This window comes from Ciconia boyciana, chromosome 19, assembly GCF_034638445.1.
Source record: "Ciconia boyciana chromosome 19, ASM3463844v1, whole genome shotgun sequence".
Lineage (NCBI taxonomy): Eukaryota > Metazoa > Chordata > Aves > Ciconiiformes > Ciconiidae > Ciconia > Ciconia boyciana.
The window spans coordinates 6,961,086-6,980,008 of NC_132952.1; the positions used below are offsets into that span (position 1 = coordinate 6,961,086).

General features: G+C 49.4%; 1 protein-coding gene across 10 annotated transcripts in view; it reads right to left on the reverse strand.

The window, feature by feature from the left end:
* The window catches only part of LOC140661685 (uncharacterized), a 54,467-nt gene extending 39,846 nt beyond the window's left edge, over positions 1-14,621 (reverse strand). For 5 of the 10 annotated variants that reach the window (XM_072884233.1, XM_072884231.1, XM_072884232.1 and 2 more), the window contains exons 1-4: positions 13,826-14,615; positions 4,808-4,882; positions 3,524-3,573; positions 1,755-1,808 (exon numbers count right to left, since the gene is read on the reverse strand). In XM_072884233.1, coding sequence (XP_072740334.1) covers positions 1,755-1,808; positions 3,524-3,573; positions 4,808-4,882; positions 13,826-14,012 — 366 coding nt within the window. In that variant the 5' untranslated portion in view covers positions 14,013-14,615. Of the gene's footprint in view, positions 1-1,754; positions 1,809-3,523; positions 3,574-4,807; positions 4,883-13,825 lie in introns of all 10 variants that reach the window. The other 5 variants (XR_012045836.1, XM_072884228.1, XM_072884225.1 and 2 more) reach the window with 3 other exon arrangements.
* Positions 14,622-18,923: the final 4,302 nt, after the last annotated feature.

Sequence of the window (18,923 nt, forward strand, 5' to 3'; positions counted from 1 at the left end):
GCCCAAGATGCCTCAGCTATGCAGTAGCTCTGTCTCACCGAGGTCCTTGGGGAAATGGGCAGGTGAAGAGAAAGAAGGGAATAAGAGTACCTCAAAAACATGTCTTTCTGCCATGATTTAGAAAGCAACTTTGTAGATAGCACTGTACAAAATGGAATCAGTAACTGGATGCTTAGCCCACAAGCAAAGGAAGGGCACACCTCATTGCAAGTTTCCAGGTTCTAGCAGTTTCAGGAAGTCCATGTCAAAAGTCTTTTGTTTAAAGCCCTCCGTCTCCTCGCCTGCCTATTCCAGTGAATGGTAGGATGCATTCTGCAGAATGCTGTTAACAAAAAATTTTAATCTCCACTCAAGAGGATGAAAGGAATTGTAAGATGAAGTCTGGCCCCAGCAGGAATCCAGACGCAGGCAGCTACTGCAGCTGCTATTTTTGGACAAAGTCAAGCCCCTTGCCCCTTTGAATCTGGTGTGCCAGCTGCAGATGTTAATGACATAGATGACTTCAATACAGATCAGAACAACAGCAGTGGCCAGAAACACCAAAGCCAGATATGCTGAAGTGGCTTCGTGGAAGTCTTTGGTCATATTTGGGACCTCCAGCTTAACAGAGCTAGCTGCTTCTGTTCAGCATCACATGTCTGCTTCCTAGGTCATGATATTGCTGGCAGCAATCTTCCTCCTGAGGAAGCCAGTACCAGTGGGAAGCATTTTTCGCCTGTGCTCCAGTAACAGAACCATTACTCAATCTCATAACCAGCTCGAAGTTGAGCTGAATGCTGCTTTTTCAGGGTGGGGGGGCTGAAATCTACCACACTGCCGTCCCAAGGGCTGGCCTGTCTTTCATCAGTTGTAAATGTAGTTAAAAAAATAATAGATGATCCCCGCCCCCCCCAATAAGAGGAAGCAAGAGAAAGGGAGCCAGGACGAAATGCTCTCGCTGTCCCCTTGAGACAAGCAAACCAGAGCATTCTGCTCAGACTGCAGTTGCTATGAAGAGGAACGTTACTATTGCGAAGCGTTCCCATAATCCGCAGTGCTGGATAATACCCAAGAGACAGAACTGTACTTCCCTTTTCCCAAAGTTTGAATCCAAAAGCCAGGCAGCTGGAGGTCCAGCTCTGCTCAGGAAATACAACCCAGCGGTGCTAAGGGTTGCTGGAACCCAGCCCTCTTTCTACATCCCAGAATTCAATTACCATTTCACTGCCAACGCTCTAACTAAAAACATTTAAAACCCACCATCACCAGCCACAGTTGGATTGCTCCAACAAAAGCAAACTTTAACATCAAGATATGCTTCAGGTAGAGCACGCGATAAGCTATAAAATGCTATAAGCTGCCCCCCTCTGAGCCTCTTACGTGGACTGGAATACATTGTATGAACCCAAAGGGCAACCTACAATGAATAGACCCATTTTCACGCTAAGAGATCCAGAAAAGAACACGCTGAACAACAGAGCTCCTGTGCGATAAACCGCACAAAGGCTACCATTGAAACGAGGTATAGGTGAAGGCTGTAATCTGATACAAAGCCCGACAGAATAAATAGGAAACTCCCATGGACCGGAATAGCCAGGAAGGAACGTAGAACACCACCACTGTGTGGTCTCCTCCCTCCGTGCTGGCACTAGCCACGGGAAACCCTGGGTCTCTCCTAGGCACCTCTGGTAAGCGAAAGCGCCGACTCTCCTTGCCGGGAGCGTTCTTTAACGCACAGCAGATGGTGAGTACGTGAAACCAGACTTCTCCCTTACCTTCAGTATCTTGTGCTGGGAACTGAGGGCCCCGTATCTGTTCATAGAATCTTGCTGGAAAGAAAAAGATGCAACAGTGCCGTTAGATCCCAGAAAAACCTAAGGCAGGGAGAAACACACGTGAGCACCTGCCCAGCCACTGCACCAACAGTGAGTTCCCACTGTCCCTTCACACACACAGGCACGCACAGGGTGACTGGGAACAAGCCGACCAAGGTGACGTGGTGTAGTGGTGGCCTTGGTAGTGTTAGGTTTATGGTTGGACTCGATCTTAAAGGTCTTTTCCAACCTATACGATTCTGTGACCAGCAGAACATGCAGCCTGAGCACGGCTGGAAAAGAACCCTTTTAAAATAACCTAGCCACCAGCTAATTAATTGCACTCTCTCGATTCGCATTCAGAGTGGTTTTCCCCAGTCGTCGGTTCTTTATCTAGGACAGGCCCAGTGCTGAAGGAGCTGTGCACAGTACAACCCCCCAGAACAGGCTGAGCACTCTGCAGCAGCTGAGGGGGAGGCAGACAGCACCGGAGCTAAGGCTTTCGCCTACACACAAAAATTGCACCATTTAACAAAAAATTGATCACTAAGCAATTGAGTAAGCCTAAAGCAAACTCCTGTAACTAGGTACAGCTATCAAACTAAGCTCAACTGACACAAACCAGCAGCGGAGAGGGATTTCCATGTGTCCACAGAGGGGTCTGTACCAGTTTAACAGGTCTGCTTATGCCTCGCTAAGGGCCACGTTCTTCCCCTTTGTCCCCAGGGTACCATTCTCTCAGCAGGTGTGAAAGCCACCAGCCACCCCTGCTCAAAGGCAAAGTCCCCACGGCAGCAGTGGCACCTGAGAGGGAAGATGCTGCAGCTTTTCCCATTACACGCAGTTTTACAGCCATCTGCTGGGATCTGTGTTTGGGTAGCTTCAAGCAACACGGCTGAGGCACTAAGCAGCACCATGGAAGTACAAACTAACCACCGTGCGGAGATTTCACTACAACCCACAATTTAACTGATATGATAAATACTCAATGAAATATTACCAAACGAGCACAAATTGCAAGGGAGCTGCCCAGCCGTTACAGTATTCAGATATTCATCCATGAGTTTCTTTCTGCAAGAGGATGACATTCACCCACAGATGAGCAGGCTAAAAGCAATTCCTCTTCTCCAGCATCTCATCAACAGATGCTCTGAGAAAGGAATAAAACCAGCCTTACAACTTCAAGTGAACGGGACAGACTGTAACCCAGGGATGCATTTCTTCCTAACCTCACTGAAGAGTCTTTTTCCCTGCCAAATGAGAAGTCCACAGGCTAGTGAAATCGCTTGACAATCCCTGGAGACAGAAAACAATGGATGTGCTTTCCCCAACACCATCATGGCCTTTCTTCGCCATGTTCCCCGTGGTGTGCCTTGCATTCAATTTCCCCAGGACTCTTCTGTACCGTGAAACAGCAATTCTCTTTTCAGACTGCAGCACAGGACTCCCTGCTACGCCAGGAGCTGACAATCAAGTCATCTGCTCTGCTATCACGCATGGGAGAATAGGCAGGATAGCTCTAGCACGACACAGTCTTTCCCTAAGATGAAGTAAATCCTCACACACCAACAGCCTTGCAAGGTGGAGCCAGCCAAAATTTGTCTTGTACCATACACGCTCAGTCTTTCACGCCTTCCAGACAGCAGCACTGGCCTCATGACTGTGGTGGTATAGAAAAATCTTTACCATTATTACACACACACACACTCTGAGGAATAAACCATACCTACCTTCTCCTTGTTGAGAGCTTCCTGAGCTTCTAACTTATACACTAAAAAATCTAGAAATGGAAGAAGAGAAGACAATTTAATGAGCTGGAATTTAACCAGGATTTGGTTTCTATTTTGGTGGGGGGAGGGAAGGAGGAAGTCAGCCCCTTGCTGAGCAAAAGGCTGCAGGTCAACAAGCTGGAATGCAGATGCTGCGAGGAGACTCCACTCAGTGCCCTCAAAGATGGTAGTATTTCCCATGAGAGCTGTCCACCCATCCAGACTGGCCCAAATATCCTTCCTTTACCATTCTATAGGCAAGTGCATTGGTGACTTCCTACTTCAGCACACAAACGGCTACGTTTTGGTGTCACTGAAGCTGTGTAAGGATTTGGGGTGCTCTGAAATGAGAGATGACTCTGGAAAAGAGAAATCAAAGCTTCTGCGAGACCAAAAGGAACTCATCTGTGCCACCTTCCCCATGACAAGATAATGTTTATGAGGATGCTTCCTTTTCTCAGTCAGTCCCCACCAAATAAATGAAAGAGGCAGAAATGCAGCTTCTCCCTTACCTGTGTAGCCACAGAGCTACAGCCAAACCTGGATGCGGTAGGTCGGCATTCCCAGAACCACAGCGCAGGTAGGAGTAAGGAGTAGTGACATTACTCCACACACCAGTTTTGAAGATAAAACCCAAGCTGTTAAGTTGCCAACAACAATCAGGTGCAAAGGGGGCTGACATCCAAGCACACTACTCCACCGAAAGGTTGGCGAGCTAATTATTAGCTTTCCACTTCCTGTTGTATTTCATGGTCTTAAAATGTCCTGCATATGTCTGTCTACTTTCATACATCAACTTTAAGGGATCTGACAGTCTGTACTGTCCGTGTATTATGGAGTGCAGTGATGCTAGTATTAAGCACTCGTAGAGCTCAGCACCTTCAGATCACTTTTATAAGAAAGTTTACATATTTCCAAGAAAAAAGCATGGTCTAGTGACAGGTTTAGCTATCACTTAAGGTGCTCAAACACCACGTCATGGGTACTGTTACTCACCGATTAGACTGAGGACACATGTAGGAATATGAGAGAACAGAACCCACCTCCCAGCACCTTTTGCCCATAGGTAATGGACACATCAGTTAACTATTCTCCAAGTACAAACCAGGGATGAGTCTCACCTGGGGGGTGTTCAGTAACATCCACACACAGCCCTGAAGGCAGAAAATGCTTTGGGTACAACACACATCTCCCCACAGGACAGGTTGGCTGGCCACCGCTATGCCACCCACGCAAGAGACTCACCTTCCTTTGTCTTCTTGTGTTCCCCTCGCTCCTTCTGCAAGGATCGTTCTAGTCGGGATCTGTGCTCGTACACAACTACGGAAGCAGAAAGAGGCAGAGCATGAGATAAACCCCAAAATTTCTTCCCACATATTCTTTTCCCCAAAACAGGCCTCTCGCAGGTCACGCGACCAGGGGCACAAGTGGACCTCAAATCCTGCTGTGGACTGGGCCACCAAGTGCCAAGAGAGCAGACTTGGGCAAAAGAGCCTTTCCTGTTTGGAACGGCCTGCATCACTCTGGGTTTCTAGGCTTAAGCACACAGTAGCTCACATGTAAAATCCAGACCACGCAAATCAACAGTCCTGAAATACATGCAGATACCTGATGTCCTAAACAAGGAAAGGGTCAGGTCCAGCTACAAGGGTTTGCACTTGTCAGCTGTGAACAGATAAGGTCTGGAGCAGGGTGGGGACAGCTGGCCTAGAGACAGTGGATATTCCTCATATAACACACCAGTCTGTCATCCCATGAGCACTCAGGTTTTGCTTTGGGGTCTAAGCTGCAAAGCCCAAGAGCTGGCTTTACTGGCCAGTGGCTAAACTGTGTATTTGCAGGCCAGGTCCACTACCAGGCTCAAGATAGCCAGAGCCTTCCAGGTCATCTGCTCTGTAAAGGCATCAGCAGCATACAGCAGAGACATTTTTCTCCCCTTCCACAACCCAACCATTAACTTGCCCTCAGGCCACTAAGGAAAAGTGAGCCAAGCTGCTCACTTTAGACACAAAAGAGCATCTGCACCCTGCGCAGGAGCCGAGAAGGGAGAGGGATGAGGCAGCTTCAGGCACGAGGCTGCTTCGTGCAGCAGCCACATGACAAATGAAAGTGCCAGAGAAGCTTCCTGATGGACGGTGATTTTAATCCACCCTGACGTCTGAACGCTAACCAAGAGCTTTCCCTGAGCCACAGCACTCGGCTGCAACAGGGTCCTCCATCCCCTCTGCACAGAGGCTGCCGCCGTGCCGGAACGGCACTGGGTGGCAATTCAGAGGGCAGGGGCGATAAAAGAAACCTGCCTCCAGAGCCAAGATATTTGGGGGCAAGTCATGCCATGATGCACAGTCTCCGGGAAAATGAACAAAGTGGGATGATATTTGCATGCATAAAACAAGCGCTAACCCATTCCTTGTTGAAATCTTGCCAAGCCAAGAGCCCCAAGTGACTCGTGCTCTCACTGCAAGTGAATCTAGAGAGACTGCCAGCTCCACTCGGGTCACACAGGAGCAGCGAAGGCAGTGTATGTCCTGCATTAACAGGCGCTTTGCTGCCTGAGAGACACTCCAATCTGGGGAAATAAGAGACAAAACATCCATATGTATATCTAATATTTTACAGTGCTGACCATCAGTGGCACCAAGCCTATGGTGGTGCAGATTATGTATATACTGAGAGCGACAAGAGCGGCTCATAGGCAGTTCTAGCATCCTGAAAATCAGGCTAGGACATTTTTCTAAGCAATACTACAGATCATCCAGGAACTGCAGGGCTGAGCTAGGGACTATACAAGAATCAAACTTGGTGATCAGAATAGCCCGCCCTTGCCCTACCGTCTGCAAGGCTGACACCTCTGTAACCCCTGAAGGAAAACAAACAAAAAACCACCCAAAGAAAAACACTTTTTCCACTGCCCCACCCATTTCTCCGCAGGCAGGGAATTCAAGCCACTCGGTTCTTCAGAACTCCACAGAACTCACAGCCTCCCTGTGCCTCACCTCTTCCTTCTGCATTGCAGAATGGCAACTATTCCTTGCATTTTTAGACGGTGTTTTCCTCACAGCAGGTCTCCTAAGTACACTAGGTGAATGGAAGACTAATTTCACCAGGCAGCATTTTGCTGCCATGCCTATTCTTGAAGAGCTTTTTTATCGAAGCTGGGCATGGAAGAGAAGCATGCCTTGCCTTTATGAGCCACATCCCCCTGCAACTTCATGCAGGTGCGCTGGTTTCAGCTGGGATAGAGTTAATTGTCTTCATAGTGGCTGCTATGGGGCTATGTTTGGGATTTGTGCTGGAAACAGTGTTTTTGTGCTGGAAACAACCCAGGGATGTTTTAGTTGTTGTTGCACTGGTCAAGGACTTTCCAGCTTCCCCTGCTCTGCCGGGTGCACAAGAAGCTGGGAGGGGGCACAGCCAGGACAGCTGACCCCAACTGCCCAAAGGGACATTCCATACCATAGGGCGTCGTGCTCAGTATATAAAGCTGGGGAAGGAGAAGGAAGGGGGGGACGTTCGGAGTGATGGCGTTTGTCTTCCCAAGTCACCGTTACGCGTGATGGAGCCCTGCTGTCCTGGAGATGGCTGAACCCCTGCCTGCCCATGGGAAGGGGTGAAGGAATGCCTTGCTTTGCTTGTGTGCATGCATTTTACTTAAACTGTCTTTATCTCAACCCACGAGTTTTCTCACTTTTACTCTTCTGATTCTCTCCCTCATCCCACTGGGGGGGAGTGAGCGAGCGCCTGGGGAGTCTTGGTTGCTGGCTGGGGCTAAACCACAACAGCAGGACAGACCTGAGAGTACAGTCTAATCATTTTATCCAGTTTCTTTAAAAGCCTGGTTCACTATTGCATACTTCTCTTCTGTTGGATCACAACAAATCCAAGTCTGGTGGCTTTCCCAGGACCCTCACAATGACTGGTGTTTTTCTTCCCACCTGGAAATGCCTTGTCTGCACAGAGAAAGAACCTCCACAGGGTTTAACTCCATGATTTTTAAGCCAAGCTCATGACATTGGCTAGGTCCAAGCTTGGGATTTTTGCAATACTTTGGTTTACCAGCAGTGGATCTGTTAATATTTACAGCGATCTCCAGCAACAGCCGAGTGCCTGAGAAGATCAGGGGAAAAAGAAGCGATAAATGAAGCCAGGTGTGGTAGAGTGTTGAACCCTAAGGGTTTGCTGATGGTAGTACAACTGCTTCCTAAGCCTTCTGGGGCACTCCCCCCGCTAGCCAGGTAGGCAAGCAGCCTAGATACCGAGGGCAGCTGGAGCTGAGGCTCCAGCTTCAAGACACAAACTGAATCCAACCATCTCCGTATCCCACTGTCCCCTGTGGAGCAACTCCAGTGCCTCCAGGCAGTGCCTTCTCCTGTACTGAAATCAAGGCTTCAGCAGGACAAGACAGACAAGCTGGCTCTTCCTGGACTACGCTGGTTTTAGACACCTCAGGTACAAGGACTATGTTTTAGGCTCTGCCAGCCTGGGCTCATCATGTGTCAAGCTCAGTCCCACCCCAGACTGAGGAGCCGTTCCCCAGGCATACATTCACATCCAGGCTCTCTCCCCTGGCCCACCTAATTCCCTCTGCCACTTTTGACCTCCCTCAGGGCGCAGGAAAGTGTCCTAGGTCAGGAATTCCTATTGCTCACCAGCCACACTCTCTCCTTCCTTCTCTTTGTTACCTTCCCTAGTTAAAAACAGACATCCCAGTGGTGAAGATGCTTCCCCTGGGCTGGGCCACTTCATTAATATTTTCCTCTGAAGTGAGGAAACTACTATATTCTCCAAACCATTACAGCAGAAATATTTGTTTTCAATCTGGAAGGATTTTCTCCCCTGCTGAGCACATTGGTAAGCAGCAAGCCCATCACTGCAGCTGTCCAAGTGCCTACTTCATGACAGCTTTATTTTTAGAAACACTTTTCCCAACAGACTACTCCGATGTCACCCTGAGGGCTTCCCCAGCCCAGCTAAGCACACAAGAGACCGTGGGTGCTTCTTCACCACATACTAAAAAGCCTCGTTCAATGAAATTGTCATCTTAAGAACATCAGCCACTTCCCAAAAGATTTGTGAGCTCTGGGCACTCACACTTCTGCCACAAGCATCTCACTTCCTTGCAGTCTTATCTAGCAGAGCACCTGAGGACACGTCTTCGCTGTGATGGGAACCTCACCCCAGCAATGAGAAGTCATGGCTGCTGGGACTATGAGGGATGCCCAGCAATTCACGGGCTTTACTATGCCCTTTCACGTACTCTGAGCTTCCAGTCTGCATTTGCCTCAGCGGTTCTGGGCTTGGAGGAACTCCCCATGTTGGAGTTTCTCCTGCAGGCATTTAATTTTCTAGTAACCTAAGTATACTGAAAGAAAACAGAGTCCATGACCAGGGTTAGAAACTCACCCCATACAGGCAGGTTACCCACCCCTCCAGGTCGCTGCAGCTGAAGAACCCAGGGCAGCGGAGGCAGTGACCGGCCTCACTGACAGCACGGTTGTGCTCCACCACCCAGAACGGCCCAGGGCACGGTGTACCCCGGGAGGCAAGGTGAACAGCTACAGCCTCACTCAAAAAAGCCAAGCACTCTCAGCACGGGACCAGGCAAGTAAATAACTGTTGTGTGTAGAACAGGTCTGCTTAGGTGACCCCAAGCTACCAGGTGCTATTGATCTCCCATGGTAAATGGGAAACTAAAGCACAGGAAAGCATGTGTAGCAATAGGCTTGTGCTAACACCCATCACCACAAATCCTAATGCAAGCACCACAAAGCAGATGAGTCTTCAGGAACAACTCCTTATCATAGGCTGTTTGTTCAGAAATTTAGGACACAGTCTGGCTCTCCTGACACTTTTTTATACGTAAAATAAGCTGAAGTAACCTCCAGTGACTAGGAAGAAAAAAAGTTGTAATATCTCCTGCCATTCTTCCAAGTCTCCAGAGCCCAGAAAAGCTGGGTTCAGCTTTACACAAAGCAGTAAGTGCTGCATAAAGTAGTCTCTCTACTCATCTTTGTGGTGGAATACAGCAACAACTTAGCAGACCAAAATGGCACTGTACAGCTTCAGAGGCCAGGAAGCCAGGAAGTCTTTAACAATTTGCAATTACAAGAGAGAATGGAGGGTGGTCAGTGTCTAAATCCAGACTGGAATTCAGCCAGAACTCAGCACTAAAGCACCGTCACCTGCTGCCAAACGAGCTAAAATGCAGAACTTGAACTACCGAAACACTGAAATCCCTTGCGGCGCCTTGCCTTTGGGAAAGAAGAACAGGTCAGGCCTTCCACAGACTCGTTCTCATTTTAAAAGACTACAGAAAACAGGGCGATTGTGTGAAGGGGTTGCCTCATATACCACAGAGTACTAGCATAAACATCTGCCAGGGAGACTTTAAGAGATCCATAAAGGGAGAGTGACTCCAGTCTTGCCAGCAGCTCCAGGTTTTACTCTCCTTCTGTTCAAGTGGTTTCATTTTACCCCTGCCTGGAGAAGCCACGAGCACACGCTGGCTCCCTGCTTTCACAGAGCAAGGCAGCAAAGGCGTCAGATTTGCTGCTCCAGTTCTGCTAGAACTACGCACGGTGCCTAGCTCGTTAGGCCATTTCTATGCCAATGGCACATACCGTGGAAAGCGTCATCGTACTGCCCACGGCTCACAGCTCCAAGCAGCTCTCAGAGATCAACACTAACTTCCAGACTGCAGAGCTAATCACCCAGAAAAAGCTTTCTTCTCTGTTGCTCTCCTTGTTAGAGGCATCAAATACTCCTGCCAGTCTCCATCCAGTCACATCACAACTAAACGCCCATGGCACCAGTCACTCAAGCTCAGGAATCATCCAGAGCAAGGGACAAGGGGAACAGAATGAAAGCCAGACTCATCATACCTCCCTCTCTGATCCAGAGAGATGGCAAAGGAAAGACCGATCAGGTAAAAGACACCCAGTGGTGAGGACAGGAGTGCTGCCTTCTCATGCTCAGCCACTGTGCTATGGCAGCCTGGTGTGAGAGAGAAAATTCCTCCCTCCCAGACACCGGTTTGATGTGCCATTGTCAGGCCACATCAGGAACATCAGACAGAAGTGGATGGGACTATAAATGCACCCTTCCTGCCCATCTGTTCAGAGAGTGCCCTTTGTTAGCGAACCGACCAAATACAATCTCTAGTTTCACGCAGAACCTCCAGGCAGCAGCATGCTCGTACGTACGCAGGCACACACCTACGGGAAGCGGGAGATGTCACAGCAGCCCTTCGCTTAAAGCCACCTGCTACGGAACTCAGCGTGGCGTGAGTTTGGGGTGGGGGCCGAGAGAACGGGTTCCTCTGAAGGGCACACCAGGTCACAGCTTGCCAGACCGCGTCTAATCCCCCCTGAGCCTCCTGACACAGCACCAGAGTCCCCCAGATCACGGCCCATAAGGGAGAGCCCGGTATTTGGCAAGGTGTCTCCATGCGCTTTCAGACGTACCTCCAACCCCACCCAACACAAACAGAAGAGATGGAGGGACAGAAAAGCCAAGCAGATTTTCCTCCTGGATTCCACCTGGACCATGATACGAAAAGAGGGTCTACTGGGTCACAGCAAACAGCTACCTCTGCCGGCAGCAGCAAGAGCTGGCCAGGACAAGGGGTCTAACGACCTCGCAAGAGGTTTGGCAGGGTCAGACAGACGGCAATACCGCCCTTTCTTCTTCTCACACAATGTGTTTTACCCTACAGCAAAGTCAGCAGGTGCTTTGCTCTTATTTTAAAAGAGCAGATGAGATCCATTTCCCCACGTGCAGCCAGTAGAAGACAGGACATGGGACAGGCAGTGGTGGTTTCAAGACAGCTTCGATCCCTCCTCCACTTGCTTTCCTTTTCCCTGTCACTCAACCCTTGGCCCAGCCCTACGCTCTCAAGCTTTATTTACAGAGGCTACCAGAAGCATTAACCATATATTGTACTCGGATATAAGAAAGGTAGGAAATACTTGATAGCTGAAGGGAGACACCTGAAGCACTAGTTAAACAGTACTGAATTCCACCTCAGAACAACACGTCCTCCTTTTGTAGAGCTGGAAAGACAGAAATAGATGCAGAAGACACGGCAATTAAAGTCGTGCAACGAGTCGGCGCAGGGATAGAGCCCAGAGCCCCGACTCCCCACTCCCGTGGTCAGCACCGAAGCACCGCGGGGAGCAGCGCTGCAAGACGACAGCACGAGAACCACGGCCAAATGTGCGAGACACCACTGCGCTTTCAGTCTTCCATGAACATGGCTCCTATCTGCCCATGGCTAGGTTTCTCCCACCAGCCAAATCCAAAAAGAAGCTTTGCCTTTGTTAAAATTGTTGGACAAGTAAGTGTCTTCTCAAAATAAAAAGGGTATCCATGGCAACAACTGTATTTAGGAATGGGAGGACTAACAGAGGGTTAGAAACCCCAGCAACAGGCTAGAGCTCTGCCATTCAAACATATTTCGGTGGAAGAAATATTATGAGCCTCAGTTGTTTGCTTGAGCCTGCTGTTCCCAAAACTGGGGTTCCCTGAGTTTACCACGGTCATCTTATTCTCTGAAGAGCCAGCCCCTCTCTCCAAGAGAAGCAAGAGATGCTGACACACCAGAAAGGAATGTGGGCTAACTTCTGCCCTGCTGATCTTTGCGTCTCAGAAACACAGGATGCAAGTGGAAATTGCTGTGGCTGGGACTGTGCAACACATTAGGAGCTCCAGCTGTTTGACTGCCTTGTGAAAGAGTAAGAAGAAATGGAAACAACACGTAAGATAATAGCAGTGAACCTATACACGCACTAGATCAATTCACAAGATTGATTGTTTTTTTTAAAGCATGTTTCCTTGAGAGACAAGCAAAACACATACACCACACTCTGCTTTCCCAGTTTACAGGTAGAAACACAGCGCTCTGAGCGCAAGAAGCATCTGTACACTGTTACATTTGCATCACAACACTGCACACAAAACCACCAGAAAAGATTTAACCCTAAAAGGCATACTCGTCGAGTCACAGACGTGCAGAATTCCCCAGCAATACAGGCCGTAGAAACAGTGTCAATGGATATATCAGAGGTCATAATGGATACCCCACATTTGATTTTAGCCTGAGGAAGAGCTCTCGATTTAAACACTGTAATCTAAACCCACTTGTCAGAAGAAAAAGCGTTAAATGAATCTCTTGACCTTGATTCACTAGAACGACAGGCAAACAATATTTTGTCCACATGAAATTCATTCTGTGGGCACTCCAGAACCAACCCGTCCTCCAGCATCACACGCACAACTGCTGGCTACCAAAGAGTAGATTCCCACCAAGCCTCCCTACAGAGAGGGCAGCAAATCCCTCTAGAGACTCCAAATCTAGCGACGGGTGCTGGAAACGTAGCTTTGGCAGACACAGTAAGGCTAGAATGACAGACTAGCCAAAGAAGATAAGAGTTCAGCAATGGAGTACCATGTGTCCTCAGCCTTCCCTGCTGAGATCTCTCCATGGGCTAAAGTGTCATTCTCCCACAGTTAGACATTTATGTAAGGAGGACAAAGGAGGGGGAATATACGTATTACGCTTGCCTTACGGTCTTCTGGCAACTCTTGCCAGAGGAACCAAGTGCTGGTTAGTGGGCTCAGAAAGGCCAATTCTTCCTCCTCCTCCTCCCCCCTTTTTAGGGAGCTCTGTGCTGCAGCATCTATCAGCCCCAAACAAGCTGGCAAGACTTTTCAAGTCACAGATCCATCTCTTGAGAAGATGACAGGTTTGTTTCCTTACAAAGGCAATGGGCAGTAGACAGTATGACAAAAAACTTCACTAAAGGACCCCTTGCCTCTCTATCCACTTTCTGGACAGCCCCTCCTGCAGCCTAGAGAGTAGGGCCACATCTCAGAGCCTGCCCAGCCAGCCTCTGGAAGTCCTGTTTGCATTTTTACTGCTTCACATTTAGAATGACATAGGACTAGTCTTTACAGCCAAAGGGAACTACAGGGGGATGAAGTGGAATAGACGTGACGCAGCTGAACTCGCCAATCCAGCACACTCCGTTCCCCTTGCTGCTGTGAGCAGCAATTCAGATTCAAGGCTATGCTAATTCTAGACCGCAAAGGGGAGAAGGAAATAGGCGACAACGTCTTCTTGGAGCTTCTTAAAGCCAAAAGCTGAACCTCGCTCCACAAAGGCACCCCGCTCGTCCCTGGGCTGTGCAGCAAACCCGCCAGCAGGTAACGTTGGGAGAGAGGGAAGTTCAGCCAGCGTGTGCACACACGGAGCGGGTCACTCACCTTGGAGCTGGGCAGACAGCGCTTCCTGCTGCTGTTTGTATTTCTGGGCCAGGGCTTCAGCGTTCCGCACCTTTTGCTGCAAGTGGTTGTACATGAAAACTCCGGAGCCCAAACATGCCACAGTCACCAGGCAAAACCCGGTCTGCAGAAGCCCCTTCTGCCTCCTCAGACACATGCCAGTACCCATGACGGGGCCGAAGCAGAACGATGTAGCGTTGCCTCTCCGGCGTTGCTAAAGCATCTGATGATTTTTGCCCACCGGCCCCTTCCCTCCGCAAATTCGCCGAGCCCTCTGCAAGATGCGATCCAAGTCTCGCCTTCGCTCCTTTCCAGCCCTCAGAGAAGCGGACGACGCTCCGGCAACGTTTTATTCCTCATTGCCCACCGGCGAGAAGCGCAGCGCAGCACCGGCGGCCGGGAGGAGCAGCCGAGGTGCCGGCAGCCGCATCCTCCAGCTGCCAACCGCTCCGGGGAGCGGCCCGGCAGCCGGCTCGCCGGGGCTGCCTGGGCGGAGGGCGAGGGGAACCGGCGGCGGGGAGAGAGGAGGAGGAGGAGGAGGAGGAGGAAAACTTTTGCTTCCCATGTGCTGCAGCGGAGGGGGGGCGGGAAGCGGGTACCGCCGCCTTTGGCTCTTCCCACCTCCCCCTCTGGAGCACCGACCGGAAAAAATAAGCCGGCGGGACGAGAAGCCCTTCTGCCCCCTCCCCGCCGCTTCCCCCGCCGGCGGCCCGCGGCGCTCCGAGAGGAAGCGGCGGCACCGGGGCCGGGAGACCGGCCAGGAACCCGGCGGCCGCATCCGGGCTGCCGCGGCGGCGAGGCCGCCCTCCGCGGCGGGAGGGGCGGCGGCGGCGGCGGGCAGGGCCGGGCCGGGGGGAGCGCGGGGACCGCAGCGCCCCGGAGCCCCGCCGCCGCCCGGGGTGCCCGGAGAGCGGGCGGCTCCCCCGAGGGGACCCGCTGGCCAGCCCGCCCGAGACGGGGCGAGCGCCCCGGGGCGCCCAGCCCGGGGCACCCAGCCCGTCCCCGCACCGGCCCGGGGGCGGTGTAGGGGTGTCCCCCACCCCGCTGCAGCACCTTCCTCTGCCGCCCGCTGACCCCGGCTGGGCGCTGGGGCCAAGCAGAGCCATCACCGCCATCACCGCCTTGAGCCACCAACCTCTCCCACCTGTTTGTTTTCCCCTCCCTTTTCTAAACTGGCTGACGACCCCCCAGCCTCTGCCGCGGGCACTTGTGGCTAACGGGAGACGGATGAGGGACACCTGCATTAATTAACAAGGAGGACATCTTCAAATGATTTCTTTCAAACCTTAAGGTTTTTGAGAGCAGTGGTTTCTTCTCGGGAAAATTGTGAGCTGATAAAGGCATGAGGACAGCAGAAAGAGAAGGGTGTGAGATGAGTTAGGCTTTTTCTAGGTGTTGTAGGCAGCTTAGCCTCTCCTAAGCAGCTGCCCTTAATGTGGGCTGTTCTCTTCTGGCAGAGCCCGACTTGTTTTATCCAGGTGTGTGATGCACAGCTGTGTTGTTAGCAGGGAACAGACAGGAACAGGAGAGAACAGTCCTCCTTCCCCATCCCAGGAAACATTCAAGGTCAGGTTGGACGGGGCTCTGAGCAACCTGATCTGGTTGAAGATGTCCCCGCTCGTTGTCGGAGGGTTGGACTAGGTGACCTTTAAAGGTCCCTTTCAACCTAAACTATTCTATGATTCTGTACTTCATGGGACAGACAAAGCTTTCTGGAGCCTTGCCCGTGTTCCAGGCGTAGACCTACTATTTCAGACCCCCAGGTTTATAATGAATCTTGCCTGCACCAACAGCCTGACTGTCAGGTTGGCTCAACTCTTATCTGAGCTCACAAGGACACTTCCTCCGGAATTCTGCCAAGTTCCATATTTCAGGCATCTGGGGAACAAGCAACAATCATAACAATTAATTCTTCAGCAGCAATTCCCCTCCAAGAATCATGCACAGTTTTATAAACGTTAATCAAATGAGCTTTACAGTCCTGCTGGGAAATAGGTGAATGGCATTCCTGTCTCCCTAATTTGCAGATAGGAAAACTGAGGGACAGCATTCCTGTAAGGTTATGATTTATCCAAAGTTTTTTTATGGTGGTTTTTTTTTCAAGCATTTTAAGTGGATTTGGTATGTTGTTTGAGGTGTCTGCCAGAACAAGGGTGAGACTCAGCCTACTGGAAATCGGGTGAGTTGGCTGACAGTCCTGGCTCTCAGTACAGCTTCCAGAAGACATTATATACTTTCCTTAATGATTTAACTGATTATTCTAGACTTACTGCTTAGCTCTTTCTGAAAACCAGAATAGCACTAATGTGATGCTTCATGCAGCCTATATGTCTGCCATGGATCATCTGCGTGTAGGACCAGGGATAGTTTTGTTGCTGATTCACATAGCCTCAGTTCAAGAGTCGCTCCACCTACCCTCCATAGACGGTGTGCATCAGACAGCCTTACTGTCCAACTGTTTCTGTACATAAATGTCCTGGGGAGTTGTTGAATGCTTCAGCATCTCTTCAGGCTGTTTGTCAGGAGCTGGAATGTCTTTTGTCTCCTTCAGGACGGAGGAGGCAGCCTGTGGGATGAGGGATTTGAGTCTCAGTTTTGCCTCTGTTCAGCACATTCTTTTTTTTTTTTTTTTTCCCCTCCTGCTCTCATTAATTACTTCCTCATGTGCTGGTTCCTGCCTGAGAAACACTGGGAATTTCTGAGGTTTTGACAGAGAGGACTCTGGAAAAGGTTAAAATGCTGAATTAGGGAACGTCTATCTGAGAAAGATTTGATTGACAAAGTTTCTGCGATCTAGCACTTTACTCTTTTACACCGTAATAAACTCAGTTATAGATTTAGCTCCATATTTCTGCACCAGATCTAGGCCCAGATGAATAGGACAGCCCCAGCAAAGACCCAAAGGGTTTGCTTCTTGCTTGTGCTTTGCCAGTATTTATGTTATGTGGCCTGCTAGTGAAATCCCAGTAAACTGAGAGCTGATCCCCCTTCCCCTGCAGTCAGTGATAAAATCCTCCACTTCGGTCCTGTTCTTCCACATCAAAAAAATATAAGGGCCCACAGCTCTAGCTACTCTTATAAGACGTCTTCCAGTTTTCAGGAAAAGCTAAACAACAGGACCCCAAAGAGATCAGGGTATCTCAGTAGAGCACTCATAATAAACAGCCAAAATCAGAGCAAGCTCGTTCACAAAGATGGGAAAATAAGAGCAATGAGATTGGACTTATTCTGGGGAACATTCCCCATAAATGAGGTCTCTGTTCTAAGACCCATGGCACAAACCCCCATCTTCAGAGAGTTCATTTTTATTGTGCCTAATTTGTATTTAATATTTTAGTCTGACTAGATCTTTATGCTCATCTGACTGGCAAAGAGATCAGAAGTTCTCTTTGCCAAAGATTTCTATACACCAGATGGAAAGGGGACATCTTGATGGTTTTGCCAGGCCTAGTCTGGATATTTACCTGCTATTCACTTTTGTACTTTTCTCTTTTAACCATGCATTTTTTCTGAAAAGGGGTTGTCACATCAGCCAGCTTAGAGGGTACTTCCTTGAGCAAATTACTACAACATCCTACATCTCTAAGGGTCTACAGCCACTAGGCACGACTATTTTCAGGAAGATACAGAGAAGGGAGAAGCACCCTGAGCTAAGCAAATTGATCATAGGTGACAGCTCTCTTCAAATCCAACTCAAAATGCTTTGTGCCTCAGGGATTATCTGATCATCTCCTTTTGCTTCCTCTAATCCAATGGGTGATCACATCTGATGGTAGCTTTAAAATAATAATCTGAACAAAACAAGCAATTCCCATGGGAAAGCTCAGACTGTATGTACTTGTAAAGAAAATGCCACTGTAGAGCAAGCCTGTAGAGCAAGCCCTGAGTATTAACCATCTGCGCAAATATTGCAGTCCTGGAAAGCTCCATCCTTTCAATCAGAGCTTTGGATTTCATAGCAGGCATTTAATCGGCTGCGGGAGTGTTTTCAGCCAGGTTATGTAAATTCTGTCAAGAAACCAAGTGTCTGAAAACAATGCATGTAAGGAATGTGCTAGTAGGAGACAGGGGGGAGGCTTTGCTGTTTAGGGGTTGAGGTTTCACAACAGTTTTTTAAAAACCTACTGATCAGATTGTCAACATCCGCAAGCCATTGGAACTGGCTAAGCAGGACACGGAAGCCCTACAGCCTTTATGGGTCTTGCAAGTGCCTTCCAGAGAGACCCCCGCTAGGAATCTAGTGCATAAATGTTGGAGGGCGTAGGCTGAGCAGGAGAGGAGCTTGAGGCAGGAGGCTAGTGTATGAGAAATGACAGGCACAAATGTTTAAAAAATAAAGTTTTCTCAAGTGGGCATCTGTGCATGTATGTGCATGAATTGACAGCGTTAGAAGTGTCTGCATGTCACGCACCTCCTGGAGGTGCCCGCCCTACCACACACAGAAATTCCCAATTAATTTCTTGCAGGACTGAAAGTGCCCTAAATTAAACAAATTCCTAGGGGCAGCTCTCATCTCGGTCTCTCCAAGGTTAAGGGGTGGGAAAGCTGAACCATTCCTTCCTTCCCATAACAAGAAGTGACAGCTTCTAATTAGGATCCATTAGAGGGTGCCCCAGGGAACCGATGGGACCATTTTTCAGAATGCGTTGTTGAAATCATCTTTTGTCTTAGAATGGCATGTTGGCTCAGCTATCTCAGTTATCTTCCCCAAGCCTACGTATGTGCTTTGAGTCACCTCTCTGCTGTGCCATGCCTGAAAGTATGCCTGAAAGATCTCATATGAGATCTCAAGAAATCTTGATGCTCTCACAGCCCTATCAGACCTTAGGGACAAGCACTGAGCAAACTGGGCATGGTCATAATATAAGAGAATGTGAATGGGGGGAACATAACGAGCATAAACTCCGACTTTTTGAGGTACAAGGTCCTAGGGTCAAACTCATCATCTAGAAGAGTATTGCATAGAAACTGGAGGTCAAGGAGATCTATGCTTATATCCACAACTACTAGAAGATGTGTCGACACAGCCAGCAGGCTGACACCAGTAGAAAGCCACTATCCATCTATAGAGACTGTTGGT